This window comes from Monodelphis domestica, chromosome 1 (assembly GCF_027887165.1).
Source record: "Monodelphis domestica isolate mMonDom1 chromosome 1, mMonDom1.pri, whole genome shotgun sequence".
Lineage (NCBI taxonomy): Eukaryota > Metazoa > Chordata > Mammalia > Didelphimorphia > Didelphidae > Monodelphis > Monodelphis domestica.
In genome coordinates this window covers 696,720,901-696,742,630 of record NC_077227.1, presented here as the reverse complement: position 1 = coordinate 696,742,630, position 21,730 = coordinate 696,720,901, and the positions used below count along the sequence as shown (strand labels likewise).

The 21,730-nt window shown below is 40.1% G+C and overlaps 1 protein-coding gene across 4 annotated transcripts in view; it reads right to left on the bottom strand.

Moving 5' to 3' along the window:
• Window positions 1-2,602: 2,602 nt before the first annotated feature.
• The window catches only part of PRMT7 (protein arginine methyltransferase 7), a 75,612-nt gene continuing 56,484 nt past the window's right edge, over window positions 2,603-21,730 (bottom strand). For 3 of the 4 annotated variants that reach the window (XM_007477228.3, XM_007477230.3, XM_007477229.3), the window contains exons 10-18: window positions 13,263-13,401; window positions 11,641-11,724; window positions 10,655-10,702; window positions 9,866-9,955; window positions 9,148-9,309; window positions 7,464-7,538; window positions 6,387-6,547; window positions 4,107-4,203; window positions 2,603-2,823 (exon numbers count right to left, since the gene is read on the bottom strand). In XM_007477228.3, the coding sequence (XP_007477290.1) occupies window positions 2,665-2,823; window positions 4,107-4,203; window positions 6,387-6,547; window positions 7,464-7,538; window positions 9,148-9,309; window positions 9,866-9,955; window positions 10,655-10,702; window positions 11,641-11,724; window positions 13,263-13,401 (1,015 nt within the window). In that variant the 3' untranslated portion in view covers window positions 2,603-2,664. The remainder of the gene's footprint in view (window positions 2,824-4,106; window positions 4,204-6,386; window positions 6,548-7,463; window positions 7,539-9,147; window positions 9,310-9,865; window positions 9,956-10,654; window positions 10,703-11,640; window positions 11,725-13,262; window positions 13,402-21,730) is intronic. The other variant, XM_056810105.1, reaches the window with a different exon arrangement.

The following is a 21,730-nucleotide window of genomic DNA, read 5'->3' as shown; positions in this document are numbered from 1 at the left end:
GCTTCAGGCAACTTTTTGCCATATTAGTCACTAAGAATGAAGAGGCACCAAGAAGCCTACTAGCGAGGCAGAGTTGGAGCAAAGCCATGCTCCTATTTCCCCAGGAAAAGGAGGAAAGGGCCTTCCTGCCTTCTTATCCAGGCTGGGATTCCCTTGAGCCAGCTCCGGCCACCTCAGGCCAAGCACAGGCCATAGGATCACCTGATAGGTGCCTCCTGGTTTAGCTTACAAGGCCTGTGTAAAAGACAGGAAAGGCAGGTAATGTGGTATAAAGAATGAGGTGTGGGATGTGGGATCAAGAAGATCTGGATTTGAATCAGACATTTTGCAATCTGTCCTCTGTGTGATCCTGGGGAAGCTGGTCCTGGGCCCTCATCTAGAAAATAAGCTGGACTCCATGGCCTCCCAGGACCCCTCCAGCTCCAAACAGACAATACTACAAAAGCATGAGGTTGCTATTGTCTCTACTACTGTCAATCAGGGCTACAGGACAAGAACATAGGGAAGGCCTCCTCATGCTAAATAACTGCCAATGGGGGAAACTTGTGGATTAGCTAGGATTACAGGCACATGTGCCTGGCCTGAAGCACGTCTTTCAATGGGATCCTTTTTGAAAATGGGAGATGAACTCAGGCATGGGAAGGAAGCTGCAGAGCCAGAGAGGATGGCAAAACTTGGGCTGGGCTTTGGAATAAGGCTGCCTGAGCCTGACAAATGAAAGGCAGCTGTGCTCGTACATCTATCGCAGGGTTTGAGCCTCCCTTTGGTTTTAGGTATGCCACAAAGCTTCCACAGGTGAGGTGACTACTATTCAGTTTCATCTCAAACTGAAACTTAATCCTCTTGAATTACACATTGATTGAATGTATAAAACACAATGAAAGTTCTGGTTCTGTTCCCTTCCCACAAGAAAATCCTAGAGGCCTTTTTCATGTTCCTTTTAAAACTTTGCCTAAAATCTTGTCACACCTGGGAGAAGGTGTTTCTTCCCTCCTCCAATTCCAGTGATGATTAGGCTCAGTCTCCTGGCCCAGCTTGCAACGTGGTTTCAGCCCCTAAATGCTGCCACTTTAACTACTAAGAAAGGCTTAAAAGCAGGAGTTATAGACTACTTTGGGAGCCTGGCGAAAGACTAGATTCCTTCACAGAATAACATGATAAATGGAAGGAAATGCTAAATTGTCATCATAAGTTAGTAAAAACAAATATTTCACTTCTTCCAGTCCAAGTTCATGGATCCCTCTAAAATGGCCACTGAAAGGAGTGCTGCTCCAGTGACATTTTTGGTATTACACTGACTTCACTAAATATGGTGAACATCTAGACCAGGGAGTCTTAAGCTGGATGGGGTCTGTAAATTTCTTGTTTTAAATACTTTTTGAGAACTGTTTCATTATAATTGGTTTTCTTTGTCATCTTTTAGAATTTACATAATGAATTTTAAAACATTCTTCTGAATGAGAATCCTCCCATAGGTTCATGAAGGGGGGAGAGGGGGGTCCATGACACAAAGAAAAATGAAGAATGCTGTCCTTCCCACCCCCACTGTTTCCAGGCTTCAGACACCTTACACCCTCCTTCCTGAACACAGGACACTCCATTTTCTGGCTCTGGGCATTTTCTCTGGCTATCCCCCAAGGGCCACAATGTTCTCCCCCCTCAAATATGCCTCCTGGCCTCCTTTAAGAGCAAATTAAAATCTCAGATCCTACAGGAAACCTTTCCCAACTCCCCTTATCCTAGTGCTCACCCTCTATACATTATTTCAAATGTATCCGAGCTTTACCCTATTTGTATATCGCCATGGGCAGGCATGCAACCTTCCTCATTAAACCTGGAGCTCTGTGAGGGCAGGAAGCTGCCTTGCATCTCTCTGTAGCCCCAGTGTGTGGCCCATAGGAGACAATTAATCAATGTTTATTGAATGCCTGACCCAGGATATCAGAACCAGAAAGGCCCTCAGAACAAAAAAGGTTTCCACAGAGAACACAGAATGTCAGATAAAGGTCATCTAATTCCCCACCCACCCTTCCTTTACACACTCTCCCTTCTCTCTCTGCCTGTCTCCTCTCTCTCTCAGTCTCTCTGTCTCTGTCTCCCCCACCCTCCCTACAGAGACCCCAAAGAGGAGAAGAATTTGCAAAGTCCTACTAGAAAATGTCCCTCTTGTGCTTCCCTCAGTCTTAAAGAACCATTTTCTTCTGAAGGTTAATAATGAATTTCATTTCCTTTGACACGAAGAAGGGAGGATGGATTTCCCATAGCCACAGGACTCTTGAGATTTAGCCCTCATTAAGACTCTGATCTGGAGGGCAGCTGGGTAGCTCAGTGGATTGAGAGCCAGGCTTAGAGATAGGAGGTCCTAGGTTCAAAACAATACACAGTACTGATTCTAAGACAGAAGGTAAGGGTTAAAAAAGAAAGAAGGAAAGAAAAAAGGCCCTGCTCCAGCCAGAAGGCGACTTTCTTGGCTGCTTTTGTTCCCTGGTGTTAGTCCCTCCAACTTGTAGCAGAGTCTCCTTATTTCTCAGGGAGCCCCAACCTGACGGTAAAGACAGCTGCACTTTTGAACTCTTCCCATTCAAGTTCACTGATCACATCATCACAGTTCTCATTACACTTTTATTTCTTTATAACTGAAAAAGTCCAAGACAGGAGATACTTTTAGCATACAAGCCTGAAATCCATGGAAATGTCACCCACCTTTGGGTTAAACTCAAGGGCATACATGACATTCTGGGAACTGTCTTGAGTTTTTGCTTCCAAAGTTGAATTAAAGAAATAAACAGCCTGTTTACAGTGGGGATTCCAGGAACACTCACCCTGTGGGGGAAAAAAAAGAAAAAATCCTAAATCCTAAAGGTTTGCAATGTTCAAGGTCCTCTTCCCAAACCCAGGAAGCAAGGGGGAGAGAGGAGAAGGGGTTCACCCTGAGAAGCTAATTTTTTTTCAATTTAAGATAAGGGTTTTCCATGAATCCCTTAATACATTTAATAGAAGTTAATTATTATCCCTTCTGGATGATCCCTGGTAAATTCCATCATTGGCTTTAGCCCCTTATGGTGCCTCATCCCCTCTCTACCTTCCTTCATTCCACAGCTGCTCCCAAATCTTGAATGGCTTCTGATGACTTTGTGACTTAAACTACAAGTTCCTCGGCTTGTATCCGGCTCCCCACTTCTCCCTTCCACAGCACGGTGGCTGCCCTGGCTGTGCTTTCTCATCCCCAATTCAGAGTCTCTGACCCATTCAGAGCTCTGCTCGGCCCTTCCAGACCTCCCCTGGGCCTCGGGGTGAGCCCTTTCCTCTCTATTCTGCATTACTTAACACAGACTAGGTATCTGCTTGTGCACATGCAGGTTCCCTGGGGCAGGCAGGGCTGTCCCCTCTTTGGGTCTGACATCCCAGCCCCACACAAGCACTGGGGGCCTGAAGGGCTTCCACTGCTCATGCTAGGCCCAAGAGTTTGACCAGCACGAAGAATGAGCCAGGAGAGCCCAGCCACAGGACACTTCCTCATGAGTCTCCACAGACTCTCAGTCACTGCGGATAAACCAAAGATCTGAGAACAGTTCTGAAAACCAGAATGTCACATTAATTAGCCCACAAGGGCATGTCCTATGCCACCTCCACTGCCCAGTTACTCAGATTCTATGGCCATAAAAAAAATAACCCTCAAGTTGGCACTTTGTTCCCTTACTGCAGATGTATCACAGGCTAGAGGGGAGGAGAGACACAGCAACAGAAACAGCCAAAGTAACTGATGAATTTATAGGCATAATTTATAAACACAAAAAACCCAAACCACCCACCAACACAGGTGTGTGTCCTTACCTATCTTTCTTCTGATGGGTTTATTCTAGAATAAATTAAGTATCTATTACCCTGTGCCAGGCACTAGAGAAATAAGGAGAGTCTAAATATTCACAAAATAAAGACCTGCTAAGCTTGACAGTGGGATGGCAGAATTGGGGTGACACATAGGGAGGCAAGTGCCAAACATGTCCCCTATGAACTGGCCTAGCCGGGCCTCGGCAGTGCCCGTGTCTGAGAGCCACCACCCCTTCACTCTGGCCATGCTCCGCACCCTCCTCCCCCCAAGATACCTGGGCGTTGAGCATCTGAATGAGTCCTGTGCTGATCGAGCTCTCGGCAGTCAGGTGATACTCCATCCATAGGACCACCCCATGGCTCCTTCCGGGCCTGGAAGACAAGGCAGTAAAGAGGGGCCTGAGTGGCTGCCTGAGAACGTCTGAGGCAAACCACAATGGTGACTCCCCTACCTATCCCCAAAGCATGTTTGTCACTTCTGGATCTTCCTGAGAAAAAGTCTTTGGGGAGCTCAGTCTCCAGCTCTCCCAGAACAGGAGAACATTGTACACAGAGACTGATAACTGTGGTACAATCGAATGTAACAGACTTCTCCATTAGTGGCAATGCGGTGACCCTGAACAACTCAGAGGAACCTACGAGAAAAACCACTATCCACATCCAGAGGAAACACTGTGGGAGTAAAAACACCAAATAAACACAACTGCTTGAATACATGGGTTGAAGGCATGTTATTGGGGATGTCAACTCTAAATGAACATCCTAGTGTAAACAACAACATGGAAATGGGTTCTGATCAAGGACACATGTAATACCCAATGAAATTGCGTGTTGGCTGCAGGAAGAGTAGGTGGAGGGGAAGGAGGGAAATAATGTGATTATTGTAACCAAGGAATAATGTTCTAAAATGACTAAATAAACGTATTCAAATGGAAAAAAAATTAAATTAAAAAAATTAAAAAACCCTCAACATTGAAAAAAATAATACAAGAAACTGCCCAGAACTTCTAAACACAGAAAAAAAGTACTAATAAAAAATCCACAGACTGCCTCCCCCCGCCCAAAACAGGTTGCAAACCTCAAAGCCACAATGGCTAAATTTAACAATTTCACTGGGAAACAACAAATTCTGCAAGCAACCAGAAGAAAGATCTTCAAATACAAAGTATAGGAAATTTGATAGCACAAGACTATTTTGCACTCACAAGAAAAAGCAGTTCCAAAGAGCAATGAAGCTCAAGGTGAAGAACCAGGTGGCCTATACCACAAATCCAAACCTAATTATAAATGAAGGAAGACGGATATTTAACAGAGAGGCATTGAACTGATGGAGCTGTAAAATGGTATGATCATTTTGGAAGACAACTCTCTCACACACATACATTTGTATTTTCAATTGACAGTGTAAACAAAACCTGTACCAAAAAATATGCTGGCTTTCGTGGAATTATTGTCACTTGTCCTTTGTTTCTGAAGAGTACCAATGACATAACATGGTGATATCTTAAGTGTGAGTTAAAGTTGCGCAAGTCACCTCACTCTTCCCAAGTCATCAAAACCCAGTAACAAGACAAAACACAAGATGACTGGGAATGGTCCAAGATGCATAAGGGCAAGTCTTCATATGGTCGAGGAAGAAACCTCCCTAACTTACCTACAAGTTTGTAGCCACCAAATACAAATACTCAGGGTTTCTCATTCAAAAGGCTTTGTTCTTCAGGGTCTCTGTCACAGCTTTAAGATGTGCTTAAAGTAATTATGCAAACAAAATGATTAAAATCTCCAAAACCTTTGAAGCAGGTTCAGTTACTGGGCTTACACACCCAGGAGGCCACTGATTAAGAAGAAAGTCTCCAAATGCTCTCCATTACTTATAGCAGTACCTGCAGCAGTAAGACTGAATGCTGTTTAATTCTACAGCTGGAAGTTACAAAGTCTCAACTAGTCATTTGGCTCCAGCAGGGGTCCCTACAGGGAGCACCACAGTACCTGCCTAAGAATACTTTGCAACCTGGATTTCGAGGCATCTGCAACAGCTCAGCAAGCCATTCCTAGGATGATCCTATCAAGGAAAAGCCAGACTTCTTTATCAAGAGACTGAAAGTGCTCAATTCACTGCATAATTACGGCTTGCTAACCAAAACAGTGGTGCTCTGCTGTATCTCTAGAGAGTGGAAGAAATAGTTAAATTGAAAAGTGTAACAACACACAAAAAAGCCAAACCATCTCCACAGCCAGATGTTGGAGAAGAGTTCCTGAGTCTAATAGAAATGATGGGTCAGACAAGAATGGGCCTCCTCCTGCCACCACATTCACACAAACTAGTAGCCTCCTCCCAGAGAGAGCAGGTTTAAGAGGAGAAAGTAGAAAGAAAACCCTTTAGGAATGGGATTCTTCTACGACTGAAGAACTGGAGTCTAAAACAAAAAGCAGGCAGGAGGGTCCCCGAGAAGGGCCGGGGTCTGAACTCACGACTGAAGGCGAGCCCTTCCAGAGGGGCACAGGGCAGAAATCCCCTCTGGGGTCACCATCCCTCCAAGAAGCTGCTCACTCACCTCTGAAGGCTAATGGAGCCCTTGGCACTTAGTGGCTGCTGAGGGACAGGTCTGCAGAAATCAAAGGTCAGGACCCGCTGGGGCTCCGACAAGCATCTGCTTGAGTATTCCCAGAGGGGGTGAGGCTCTGCTTCCTGGGATTCCCTGAAGTCCAGAGAGTGCTAAGGAGCAAAGAGGAACAAGGAGCAACTCAGGTTTGCTGCCACTAGGAGGAAAAGGGAGCCCCAGCATCCTCCCTTGCCCCCTGGGCCCACAGAGGTAAGGACCAAAGACAAGTCCCAAGTCTCCCCCTTCTCACTCTGCCCTCTGCAATGACCGAGGGCATCAGGGTAATTCATAGCTAGCCAGATCTACAGGAAAGGGGTCAGGCAGGCTGGATACCAGAAGAGAGCCAAAGGAAGGCCTTGGCCCTGGAAGATACCATGGACAACAACATCAAGACAGGCTTCACCCCAGAAACTAACAGCTCCCCTACACAGAGTTCTGTTGAATAAACAAAGCACCACGCTCTCCTCTGAGGAGGTAACTTTGTGCAATCTTGGGGTTCCTTGAATCCAAGACTTAATAGTTCTTCTTGTGACCCCATCAGTTCCTATCTAAGGGCTTCCTTAACATTTGATAGTGGCAACATTGTGGCATCGTAGCTGGCCTAAGTCCCTGCTCTTTATTCAGGGATGAGGAGAGGGGCAAAGGAGGGTGGCTAAGGCCTCAGTCCTTGGTCCTCCCCTGTCCTAACGTCAGAGACCACATCTGATGCAGTGAAAATTCTGCCCCAAGCGTCTCTTCCACTGTGGTGTTCTCCCAGAGTATTCGGGGGCAGATGCTTTCTCAAAATATTTGAAAAAGGGTCATTTCTGCTTGGCTAAGGCCACCCATCCCAGCAGAGGCTGCACCTCCCTTATCTCCTTCCTCCAGCTGTAAAAAAGGGGCTAGGGGATGAGCAAGGCAGCCCAACCTCCAGGTTGGGAAGAAGAAATGCCATGTCCACAGGGCCACCCGCCTGGGCAGGACAGCCCTGCTGATGCTATCAGTGCAGGGCTACTCCAAGACCACTTCAGGATGTGCAACTGTGCCCACCTTAATCATATCGTCCATAATGTGGACATCAAACCCTTCACAGTTTCCACAGGGGCTCCGGATCCGCCATAGGTCCTGAAACCACAAAGCAAACATTCACATCTTAGGCTGAGCTCATCAGAAACAGGGCTGTAAAGGCTATTTGGAAACAAAAGAAAATGGCAAAGGGAAAACAAGTCACTTAAGTGGACCCACAATTGAATCTCCTAAAATGTACAGTTCCTTAAAAGTGAACTAAAACAGCAGATAAAAGAGATCCAAACACCAGAGAAAAAGTCATTAATCATGAGTAGACCTAGTCAATGTCAAATAAAAATGACAATACTGACTAAATTAATTTACTTATTTAGTGGCATACCAATGAAAATACCAAAGAATTATTTTATGGACATAGAAAAAATAAGAACCAAATTCCTCTGGAAGAAGAAAAGGTCAAGGATATCAAGGGAATCAATGAAAAAAGTGGGAAGGAAGAGGGACTAGCAATACAAGATCTCAAATGATATCACAAAATTATAATCATCAAAACAATCTGGGGACAGCTGGGTGGCTCAGTGGATAGAGACAGGTCTGGAAACAGGAGGTTCTGGGTTCAAGTCTGGCCTCAGATTCCTAGCTATATGACCCTTGGCAAGTCACTGAAGTCCCATGGCCTAGCCCTGACCACTCTTCTGCTTTAGAACCAATACACAGTATTGATTCTAAGATAAAAGATAAGGGTTTAAAAAAAAATCATAGGTGTAGAACTAGAAGGAGTCTTACAAGTCATTGAATCCACCCTTCTCTTTTTTACAGATGAGGAAAATGAAGTAGGCACAGTATTGATTCTAAGATGGAAGTAAAAGTTTTTATCATCATCATCATCATTATCATGATAATGATGATAATGTGATATTGGATACGAAGCAAAAGTAGTGGATCAGTGGAATACATTGGGCACACAACATAAAGTAGCAATGAGTTCAGCAGTCTGATGATTGCTAAACCCAAAGATTCAAGCAAAAACTCAGTATTTTACAAAAAGTGCTGGGAAAACTCTAAAGTAGACTGGCAGAAATTAGGCAAAGACCAACATTTCACACTATATATACCAAGATAACCTCAAAATGATTTGGACATAAAGAGTGATATCAGGGGAAAATGGAAAAAAAATACATATTTTATCTATGGATAAGGGAAGAGGATATAACCAAACAAGAGATAAAGAGGATCAGAAAATGTAAAATAGATGATTCTGATCATATAACATTTTAAAAGCTTTTCACAAACAAAATCATGACAGCTTAAATTAAAAGGAAAATAGGAAACCAGGGTGGGTAGGGGGTAGGGTGGAATATTATATCAAGTTTCTCTGATAAAAGTCTCATTTTTCAAATATAGAGGGAACTGAGCCCAATTTTTTTAAATGGATAGGAACAGGCAGTTTTCAGAAGAAAAAATAAAAGTCATCATTAGTCATATAATAAAAGCTCTAAATCACACTAATAATTAGAGAAATGCTAAGTAAGCCAACTCTGAAGTCCTATCTCACACTCATCATATTGACAAAATTGACCAAAAAAAAGAAAAATGACTCTTAAAGAATAAGACTCCATTAATTACACTAAACCCTGCAATACTCAGGATTTCAAATGTCCTATCTTAACCCAAATTGTTTGCAATAAAATTGTTACATCCAGCTTACCTTGAACTCAACAACCACCATGTGCAAGGAGGCAGCTTGTGGCAATATCGTGATATTGTCAGCGAGGTGTTCAGTCACAGCTGTCCTTGCATACCAGAAGTACAGATTGTGCCATGGCAAAAGACTTGTGGTGAAAAAAGGCTCTCCAAGGAGAACAGAGATCTGAACAATCAGATAGGGAAGATGAAACCATCAATCAGTATGATCTGACTTGGAGTCAAGTGTAAGCCATAAATCCTAATCATGTATGAAGGAAAAGGACTTTCAAATTTTTAAAAAATAGACATGACTGATGGATATAATAAATTCTGAGTCATCTCTGCAATCTGAAGGTGAAAAATCAAATTGATAATGGTTTCTATTACTTACCAATTTAGTATCTTTGTAAGAGTCAACACATTAATCTAAAAATCTTTATAGAGTATTAGTGGGATAAGAAATAGAGTAGGGATCTATCATCAGAAAAGAGGTGAGGCAAACAGAAATTGCACTTGGAAGTTTGTGATAAAACTGTCAACAATGGAACTTTTTCATCAAAACAGCCCATCCATATTTCAGCCTTTATTCTCTGTGAAAAAATGTCATCAACTATATTAAGTAACCTAAATAAACCAATCATAAGAAATTAAATTAAATGTTAAAAAAAAAGGTGTGCCTTGAAGTACTGTCTTCAGCAGGTATATGTTACCAATACAAACACACAGCAGCTATTACTCACCTTTCTATCACCTAAATCTGCAGATGTGAGTAATTCAGGACGCTTCTCTATTATGTTGATTTTATCTTCTAGGTGATTAACCTTAAATATCTTTAAGAGAGAAAAAATAAATTGGGTTACTTTTTCTAAACAACCTTAATATATAGGTCTGCCCAATGCAGCATTTGCCTCTCAAACACTAATTTCTCTTTTATATGTATTCAGCATAAAAGCATACTGATGTGTCATGTGTCAAGGACAAGACTGACAAAGAAATGGCAAGATTCAAAAACAAAGAGCTTTTGCAAGTACTTAAGCAAATCAGTTTCTTTATGACAATACATCTTTCTGAAAAGAATTTCAAATTTGCCCATTTCCTCTCCTTATACATTTTACCACATTCCCCCACAGTCAAGGATAAGGACAAAGACATAAACTCATCATGACATAGGGTGATAAACTTTATCCTTCAGGGGAGATTGTTCCTAAGATAAGCAAGATTGAATGATTACTGCAAATGTTCTATATACATCTTGTAGTCGTTTTACTTTCCTGCAAAACGAGGGGGTAAAGGCTAAGAAGAACAGGAAAACTTGGGTTTTCCACCAAAAACAAACTAAAATATAGCCCTCCATGTTCTTTTTACACTCAAACAGAGAATATGGTCATCTACAGGTCACTTGTTTCTGCACTTTGTTCTAAATATCAAAGAAACAGATTCAAAAGCACCAGTCGAATGCCAGATGCATCATCACCCATGTCATCATTCAAGTCAAATCCACCAGGTCCCCTGAATATTCATCCACTCACTTTTTTCATCAATCGGTGTGACACTGCTGAGTTCTCCATTGTAAATACCTAGAGGGAACCATGGGCATTAGTCACAACTGATTCATTGGCTTCGATAATCACCACTGTTGGCAAGTTATAAGCCCACAATAAAATGAGAAATTAGAAAGTACCATCTACATGACAAATAACTTGTCCATTGCAATAATGCCCTTAAGATCCAGGAACACAAATGGTGCCATTTGCCTTGAGAGTCTCAAATCCTCAAGCTGAGTTCTCCCCAGGAGCTAGCCAGAGCCCCTTAGTTTCTGACATCTGTATCGAAAAGGTATGAATACAGTATCTGGCCAAACAAATAATCATACTTTGATTGATAATCATATCTTTTATAAGATAATTTAACTGGTGTGGACACTTCCTGTGCCACACAAATGCAAGCCTTCTATGCCTTAGGAGACATTTCTCTACATTGTTTTTGAAGTCCATTCATCTTCTGAGGCCAGTCTTGGGCATCAAGCTTCTCTGCCCTGAACTGAGGTGCAAATGGTTCATTGCTATATCCAGTCAGGGCAGATCCAGTTCCAGCAGCCCTGCATCCAACAATGCCTGATCACATTCAGACAACTTTTTCCCCCACAGAACTGGAATGCAGGTCAGGCATCCTCCCACCCTTCTTTTTCAGGTGAAGACATCAAGAGCCACCATGTGAACAATGCACATAAAAGCTACGGAAATAAAAATGCTGAAAGTAGTTAGCCTTAAAAAAACAATCTAGGGGGCAGCTGGGTTTCATGGTGGATAGAGAACCAGCCTAGAGAAAGGAGGTCCTGGGTTCAAGTCTGTCCTCAAACACATCTTGGCTGTGTGACCCTGGGTAAGTCACTTGACCTCCACTGTTTAGCCCTTACTGCTCTTCTGCCTTGGAACCAATACACAGTATTGATTCTAAGATGGAAGGGTAAAAAATATATATATATAGTCAGAAATAAGCAGAAATGGCTTGTTACCTGTTCTACACCTACACAGTGAGCCAGTATTGGAAGCAGGCTGCCATCACTGATGCAAAGACAAACACTATCTGCTTTCAATACCTAAAAGAAGAAAACAACTGTTAGTATTTGCTCAGATCTCATTTGTCAAGAAATCCTGGCTAGTTTCAATACTGAAAAAATTCATTAATTTGCCTTTATTTTTTCAGAATCCATAATAACTAAATGTAGTCTGAACTAATCTGAAGATCTATAGAATGACAAAAACTGTTAAGCAAACAAAGTCTGTAAACAGCATTGAAGAGGTGGGTTTAATCTACTCAGGAGAGAGACTTTTAAGAAATTCTGAACTTCTTCAAAATGTACAATACTTGAATGATGATACAGTGGAATTGCTTGTTGGCTCTGGGAGGAGGGAGGAAAAAAACATGAATCATGTAACCATTGAAAAAGACTTTAAAATGAAATTTTTAAATAAATAAAAACATTTTTAAATTTACAATACTAATTACAAAAGATTTTATCTACAAAGCCATATCTAGGGACCGACATAATTCACTATCCTGCCTTATGTGCCATGACTCCCCAACACAAGCTGTCCCCCAATACATGCCATACTCATTCCAACCAACAAATTTTGTACCTACCCTGTACCCAAGAGTGGATGCCCTCCTTATTTCTGTCTTTTTAACCCCTTCTCCATGAAGCCTTCCTTGATTTCCCAGGCAACAGTGATCTTTTCCTTTCTATGAATTCTCATTTCATGTAGGATCTATACTATGAAGTCTTGGTTAATTATATTCTATCTTCTGTTTTTCTCTCATTGTTCTCATGTGTTTACATCTTGTATTCCCAGCTAAACTCTGAATTCCCTGCCCATAAGAAACTGAGTCTTCTACTTTTTACCTCCCTCTCTTATCCCCATAATTCCTAGCACATCAGATTCATAAAAAGCATGTAAAAACATACTGACTTCTAAATTTCTATTGTTAATATAAACGTCAGCCAAACCCAACCCATTAGAATGGATGTAGGTGACTTCTACAAGGGCTTAGGCAGATTCACAGATGAAATTAAAATAAGCAGAGAATGTGTTGGGGTCATCCCTAGCTTATGAATTTGACTGACATCATGGAAGATCATCATCCCTGATCACAAACTATCCCTTAGTGCACCTATCCTAAAGAGCCTACTGAGCAGGCTTCACTCCAGATGGTCCATATCTAAAGGAATCAAGCATGGCAACTTTACTCTTAAAATAAATCCAGTCTTCTTTAATAACACCTAACAAAAATGCATTAGAAATATATTAATAAGTAATTACAGTTGCCCAGTGAAGGCAATAATTCAGGAGAATGTATGTCTTACAAGAGCAAAAAATAGTCATCATTTTTCCTTGAAAGAGATTTCCCTCAAAGAATTGACATAAAATGATTTTCTGCTTGTGTGGTCTGCTTTAAGGTAGATAGATTAGTAAATTCATAGGTTCATAGAATCATCAATGTAGAACTAAAAGGAGTGTTCAGGTCAATCTAGCCCCATCTCCAAGTACAAGACAGGTCAAGCAAGGAAACTAAGTCAATGAATTTCAAACGGAAAAGAATTCTTGTCATGAAAGTTCAAAAAGCTCAGAGACATACCTTCTTCAGTGCTTGGATGTACTGTTCTGTTCTGGTCTGGTCATTTAACTCTCCAAATCGTGGCCGGTTCCAGAGCAAATGAGCTTGACATTCACAGATTGGGCGTTCTCCATAAAAGTTACTCTTGCTTTTTTCATTCCTATGGCATAAGGTAAGGTGACTGACAAAATGACCAAAGATGTTAAAGAGGCTATATGTGCTAATAGGGTAATAAAGAATGAAAAGATCACTCTTCTAGAACTGATATCATTCACAAAATGCAGCTGGAGAGGAAAAGGATAAGACCTGAGAATCTCACTTCCAATACATATGGAAACCATTGAAAAATTAGCCATTTATTGCACTGTATCCTGCTTTGGATTTCTGCCACAGTCCTGTCTCTCTCTGTGCCCAGTACAGAATGCTCTCCCTCCCAGAAGAAAGGGCAAAATAGTCTTGAAGAACAACTGTCTAATTTTCATTTATCAACAACAAAGTGTTCTTTTAAAAAACTAAGAGCTTCACTGTGAAAAACTCAAAAGATATAAGATTTAAGGAGTGAAAAGGGAATCCTGACCTGGATCAAGAGTTGGAAGGTAGAAAGACTCTGATGGAGGAAAAGCTTAAAAAAACAAGTCTGAAGCTGTTTGGAAAGCAGCTGTTTTCCTTCAAACCTTCCTAACATAGTCCACAGATGCTAAGAGGTAGAAGATTATCCCCAGGAAACATCAGAGGAAGAAAAGATGAGATGTGGTTAGAACTCCTGGATGAGGGGAACTAATAGCATCTTTTTGTCAACCTGATAACCACAACACAAAGGTCTGGTCTTTTCCAGGGCATGTATCCAAAACATTATAGAAAATATACTTGTGGCTTTAACACAAAAGTAGGAAGGGTGAGTATAAAGAAAAATATACTGGAAAGCATAGTTAAGGATTAAAGAATGAAAAAGATCAAAGATTTGTAAACTACGCCAGAACACCATGTATTCGAAATGGGAAGAATTCAAAAAACTTAAGCGAAATGACAATGAGACACCCTCTAGATTCGTGGATAGCCTAATTGAGTTTAGGGGTTGATACCTAGATTTTGACCTTTCTAAAGAAAATTACATAAGACAAATTAGAAGACACTTTGTCAATAACTCTTGCAAAGTGATCAGGGATTATTTTAGAACTCATTGTCCAAGGTGGCCTGAAATGGTTCTTGAGAAAAACTGCTGTATATGTTTCAAAAGGAAACAAAGAAAAAGAGTAAGAGATTAATGATTTCTTGGAGACAATTGGGAAAGAATTGAAATATTTAAGAGATACGATTGATGAACTGGAAAAAGGGCATGATACTCAACCAATGGCACTTTCCCCTCTCCAAGAATCTAACTATCAATCCATTACCTGCCAATTCTATGAGAAGTGCCACAAAATGATGGAGTGTAGAAATTTATTCACGGCAATCAGAAATAATATGCAGTTTAGTAACAACAGAAATAATAATTATAGAAATAACTATAATAATGATAATAGAAATCACAACTTTAGGAATGAAAATTCTAGAAATAAAAATTGGGGAAATAACTCAGGCCAAATGACCCAACAACAGTGTATCTTAAGTGGAGCTCATTCAAAAAAAAATACTCGGGGTGCTAATGCCCCTCAGAGGGGTGCCCAAGGAACTGCCTAAATATTATGAAGGTGTAAGGGGGGGAGGGACAAGGGCAAGGCATCAGAGTATACAACCTTTGATTTTCCAGACCCTGATGTCTTACTACCTGTTGTCCCTACCCACTGCCCCCCATACCGATGAGCTCCATGTTACCTTAAAGGTGGGTAACACCTATTATGACTGTCTTTTGGACACTGGAGCTTCCAGGTCTGTATTAAAGAGTACACCTGATTTATATTGCAATTCCATTGGCTCAGACTATGTCATGGAGGTGTCAGGGATACCCAAAGAGTTAAAAGGCTTTCCCCTAGGAGGTGTCTGTAGGACCCCTAGAATCACAACATTCTTTCCTCTTGATGCCTGACTCCCCTTTAAATTTTCTGGGGAGGGACCTTCTATGCAAACTCAAAGCCACAATAACTTGCTCTCCAGATGGTTCTTTATCATTGGTAGTACCTGAGGAATCTCTAAATTTACTCCCTGTACTTCTCTCAGAGAGCCAGGAGGCAAAAGAGCCTCCCACATTTGCAATACCTGCAAATATACCAGAGTTTCTTTGGGCCACATCTTCTTCTGATGTAGGCTTACTTAAGCCTTAAGTTCCTGTGCAGATTAAAACTAAATCTAGCCCACCTCCTTCCATTCTCTTTCAAAGGAGGCAATAAAGGGCATTACCCCAGTAATAAACTCATTAATTGATCAGAGCATCATAATTTCCTATAAATCTGAATAAAATATGCCCATCCTGACTATTAAAAAACCAAAATTGGGGCCCGATGGCAAGCACCTCTATAGATTCGTACTGGATTTGACAGCCATGAACAATCACATTATAAAGAGACAATCTGTAGTTTCCAACATAAATACTATTATTTCTTCTATTCCTAGCACAGCTACATACTTTATAGTAGTAGACTTGTGCTCAGCTTTCTTTTCCATACCCATACATGAGGATTCCAGGCATATCTTTGCTTTCACTTGGAAGGGCTCTCAGTATACATGGACTCGTTTGCCCCAGGAGTTTATGGAAAGCCCCAGTTTACTTGCACAAATTTTGAGCTGACACAGATAATATACAATTTTAAAACAGCAAATTAATCAAATATGTAGATGATCTACTCTTAGCTTCAACATATGCAGAAGCATGTCAGGAACATAGTAAACATCTTCTTTTGGAATTGCACAAAAGAGGGCATAAGATCTCAAAGGATAAGGTTCAGTGGTGTCTCCCCAAAGTAGAATATTTGGGGTTCATCCTGACTGCCAGTCCCCATTCTATTTCTCCCAAGCAAATTGAAAATATTCAAAAATTGAGTGGTCCTACCACTAAGAAACAGCCAAAAGCAATTTTAGGACCAACAGGGTTTTGTAGACATTGGATTCCTTGCTATGGGGAAATTGCGAAACCCCTTATAGCACTAACAAGGGATTCCCTGAACCACTTAAATTAGAACCAGAACACCTGTCAGCTCTGTCATATCTAAAACAGGCTATCCTGTCTGCTCCTGCTCTAGGCATCCCAGATTACAACAAACCATTTACTTCATATGTACATGAGTAGAGAGGGGTAGCTTCAGGTGTTTTAACTCAAATGTTGGGACCTTCTCAGCACCCAATTGTTTATTATTCAGCCTAACTTGACCCAGTAGCTTCAGGAGCACCACCATGTCTTAAGAGGCATAGCTGCTACAGCTTTGTTGATCTAGTATTGGGATGTCCATTAACAATTATGTGCCCACATGAAGTAGAAGCATTGTTGCTAAGGCATAGAGCACAGGCACCTTCTGATCAGTGAATTACAAGGTATGAAATAATCCTGTTAAACTATGAAAATATTACTCTAAAATGCTATACAACTCTTAAATCTGCCACCTTAATTCTAGATTTATCAACTTCAGAACCATTACACAGTTGTGAAATACTAATGTCCATGGCAGAAAAGCCTCAAGATAATCTCTTGGATGCTCCCTTAAACAACCCAGATCTAGTCTTATTTATGAATGGTTCCTTTATGAGGGATGGCATATGCTATAGTGGAGCTGCTGTAGTCACAGAATTTGCCACTGAGTGGTCAGCTTCATTACCCTCAAATATTAGTGCTCAAAGTGCAGAATTCATAGCCCTGAAACACGCCTGTATAATTGCCAAGGATAAAATGATAACAATTTATACAGATTCTAGATATGCTTTTGGCATTTGTCACTTAGTCAGGATGCTATGACTCCAGAGAGGATTTTTAACCTCAGCTGGAAAATCTATAGCTAATGCAGAAATTATTGATTAAGTCCTTTCTGCTCTCCAGCTGCCTGAAGCCCTAGCTGTAGTGCATTGCTCTTCCCATAAAGATGGCACTGACCTTGTCTCTAGGGGAAATGACAGGTCAGATACCACTGCAAAGCTAGTGGCCATAGAAGGGCCTGAATTAATTTTAACATTAACAACCACTGATGATTTAAATTTATCACTTTCATATAATGAAAAGTAGAAAAATATAAGCAAAAATCTAAAGGAAAACAGATTAATGGAGTATGGGTGTCATCTGAAGGAAAACCCCTGCTCCCTAGAAGCTTCTATCACCAAATTTGCCAACCTGTTCACAAAAATGGTCACTGGTACTCAGGGCATCATGGAGTCTATTAAAAGAGTATGGATAGCCCCTGGTATAACTACTATAGCCTCTAGAGTGTGTACAGTCTGCTCTACCTGCCAAGCATATAACCAACATGCCTTTTGTGGCAAGGTTTTTGATGGGCATCCTCTGGCTTATACACCTTTTGAGCATCTACAGATAGATTTCATAACAATGACAAAGACTGGACAATATAAATTTTGTCTAGTCATAGTAGATCAACTGACCAGATGTCCAGAAGCATTTCCTACAGCCTGAGCCACAGTGACTTTTGTTGCTAAGGTGCTATTAAGAGATTATTCCTTGCTTTGGCCTGCCAGCACATATTGATTCAGATAGAGGAAGTCATTTTACTGATTCTGTTCTAAATCAGATATATTCTTGCTTGGGGAAAACTCCCAAATTCCATGTGCCATATCATCCCCAGAGCTCAGGCCAAGTTGAAAGAATGAACAGAGAACTTAAAACTATGATTGGCAAATTATGCACTGAGACACATTTAAAATGGCCTGAAATTCTCCCTCTGGCCCTATTTTACCTTAGAAGCAGGTTCAGGGGAGATTTACACATCTCACCATTTGAGATGCTTTTTGGACATCCACCTATACAAGCTAAGCCTTTCTTCCCTGCATATACATCACTATTAGGGGGAGATACTTCTATTGCTTCCTATATACAGGAATTACAGCACAAGCTGCATAAACTCCATGGATCTGGAGCTGCAGTACAAGCAGGACCACTAGACTTTTCACTTCATGACCTGAACCCAGGCGACAAGGTGTATATTAAAAATTTCTAGCATACTGGAGCAACTCAGCCTTCCTGGAAAGAGCCATTCCAAATATTGCTAACTACTCCAACATCTGTAAAAATTGAAGAGGACTCTTGGATTCATTTCTCACATGTAAAGAGTACATCTTCTATTGAGACTGATTGACTGTATCCTATCATATGCATTGGAGATAATCCATAGACAAGTGGATACTGTTTTTTGGAACCATATTGAATTCTTGAATTTTATCTTATTATTGCTTTTCTTTTGATTTTGATTAGAGTATTTGATTTTTTCCCTTTTCTCATTTCTTGTACTTAAGGTACATACAATCAATATTATTTTTTATTCTGCAGTAATATAAGTTTAAAATATATATATTTGCTATAATATTAATGCATACCCAATAGCTTTAAGCTGTGGGAACTTGTCATTTATTGATAAATGCTATGGGACTGTGATTAATGTTTGTGTCTGATTCTACGAAATGGGATCAAAAAAGGAGCTCAGACTTCATCTATACAGTGCCATAGGAGCACAGACTTAACCTGAATAGGGCCAAAAAGAGCACGTAGGTCAAAAATAAAGAAACCAATCCAGGTAGGATTGATGCACTTCTACGTCAATACAAAAGGACTTTAAGCTTGTGTGAGATTTGAGGTTGAGAGGCTTGACATATGTTAAGATGTAGGACTTCCTTGTATCCACACTCTGTGAAATACTCACAGACAAGTACTGAAGTTTGGCTATCATCCATGCTCCCCCTATCCCTGAGAATGACAAAAAATCAGACCAGGGAATGACACTTCCCTATCACACATAAAAATCTAGTCCTTTTTCTCTCTTATAGTATGGCAACTTCCTGTAGTCTTGGCTGCAAATGGGTAAGTGAAACATTACTACTGCATTTTGTCCTACATACTTGTGGGTTAGAAATTACTTTAATTGGACCCTAATATAAGGACCTATTATGAATTTATTCTTGTTTATTCAAAATTTTATGTACATAGATTTTTGATAGTTTGATTCTGATTTTGAATTTTTTCTTTCTCCCAAAAGTTTAACTTTCTTCCATTTTTTTTCTTTATGTTTTTGAGGGTTTTTTTCTCTCTTCTTTTGATAACTGACACATACACCCCCATAACTCAACCTTGCATCCTGAGCTGAACTGGGTGTTTTTCAACACCCACTTCAGAGGGATTTGTATTTTCATAGAAATCCAAGATTTAGAATTTTTTGTTTGACAAAAATCTTCCAGGAAAGAAGCTTGCTAACTTCTAAAATCCAGAAAATGAACTGTTTGCAGAAAGATGCCTCGGAAAAACTACACTATATCAGGAAGATCCAGAATGAACTTAGGGTGCAATTGATTGAACTGAAGGTTGATTGAGCATTTATTTTGAATGTACACTCTTGTGCCAAAAGGGGATTCCCCCAATTGGTTTTTGTCAATACACTTTGCCTTCTCTCTCTTCTATTCCCCTTTTGTGTCTAACTATTGTAGTTTCCTCTTAGAAGGTGAAATTTTGTATGTACACGTAGTTAGAGGATTTAGAGGTACAAGATGATTATATTTAGTGATCAGTTGGGGAGACTAGTCTCCCAATCATAATGGGGTGGGTGAATTTTAGATTTACTCCACCCTGCTTAGTCTTTAGAATTTTAGCAACCAGAAATTTATACACCCCCACTTAAGGATTAAGTGTGGGGGAGGATGGTCTGTGACCCAAGTCTGCTAGCAAGTGACAAATCAGAAACAAATGACTGACCCCCTGGTCACAACCCTGGCAGGATAAAAGAGCTACATGAAATGGATATGATCCAACAAACAACACTGTTGGATTATTCATTGCACAACATTAAACCAGGAGATAAAGTCTATATGAGGAATTTCAATAGGAAAGCAGATACAGAACATAAATGGGTCAGGCCATTCGAAGTTTTATTAACCAAACCAAGTTCAGTAAAAGTTTCAGGGAAAAACTCTTGGATTCACTGTTCCCACACAAAGATAGAAAAACCTTACACCAACAAAGAAAATCAAAGTATAAATACATATGACATAGAATGTGCTAAGAATAAAAATCACTCAGAAACAACAGAATTACATCAAAATAAAACACAAGTTCCAGAAACAGTTCCAGAAAAAGAGATCACCAGCCAAATATAAGACAAAAGTCAAGAAATAAGATGACTGACAACAATAATTACAAGGGGACGAAAAGCATGCACAAAAGGAAAAGAAATACCAGACCAGAGGAAAAGAATCAGAGAAAAAGCTGCAAGAACAGAGAGAAGAAAATTTGGACAGTTTACAGAGACAGCAAAGACATTGAACTTTGTAAATACCTGTAAATAAGAAGTGGAAAGACAGTAACCAGGATTTAAGTTAAGAATAGTAAGGCATAGATCACAAACACATTTCACATGAAAAGGCATCCAACATACACATAACTTGGAAGAATGAAGAGAACATCAGGCAAAATGATAAGAGGAGTTCTGAAGAGAAGAAGTAAGAATAAGCATGCAACACAACATAAAAGAGCTACACAATTCAAAATAGATATATTTAATGACCCCGTATAGATAAACAGAAGTCTGTGATTGGAAAAAGTAAATATGTAAATATTTAGCTAGGTCCATAAGGTCTTAATCAGATAGGAAGATGAATCATCAGGGAATAGGGAACTGAATAATGGTTGTATATTTGTACATAATTTCTGTAAAATTGTACAGACTTGTAACATAGGTTTGCAAATATAGCTACATGGTTTGTAACTATTTTATCATACTTTGTAGATAGATTGTAAACAGAATATGTATAGAATAGGATAAGGAAATTATTTAACATAGTGTAACAGTTTAGCAATAAGAATTAGTGTATACATAGTATAGATTATTACATCAGTTAAGAATAGCATTTAAACTGCATGGGCAGAATAGTTTTCCTAGAAATTCGTTGTGAAAGCCTTAGCTGAAATTGTGTGGATGTGAGAATTTATAGTTAACATAGTTTTGCATGGTGATGAGCAGAGAATTGTTATAGTAGGCATAGATAGAAAATTATTGTAGTAGTATATTAGTCTTGTAGAAACAATAATAGAAGTAGTAGTGTTATTGATTTTTTATATTCGTATGTTCAATATTGGTATTTTGGTTTTTGTAAACCCCAATCCTTCGCCCTATGCTTTTCCTGGGGAAAAACCTTAGAAGTAGGAATAGTTATATAGAAATAACATAGCATAGAGTAGAGGGGGTTTTTTTATTATGGAACATTAGCAAATAGCATAGAGTAAAGTAAGGTAAGTATTCACGAACACTGACGTGGGGAAGGTCAGGAATTCGTGAAAGGGGATGAGTGAAAGAATGGCATTCACACAGAAGCCATGAAAGCAAGAGAACAGTGATGAAGGCCAAAGGTCATTT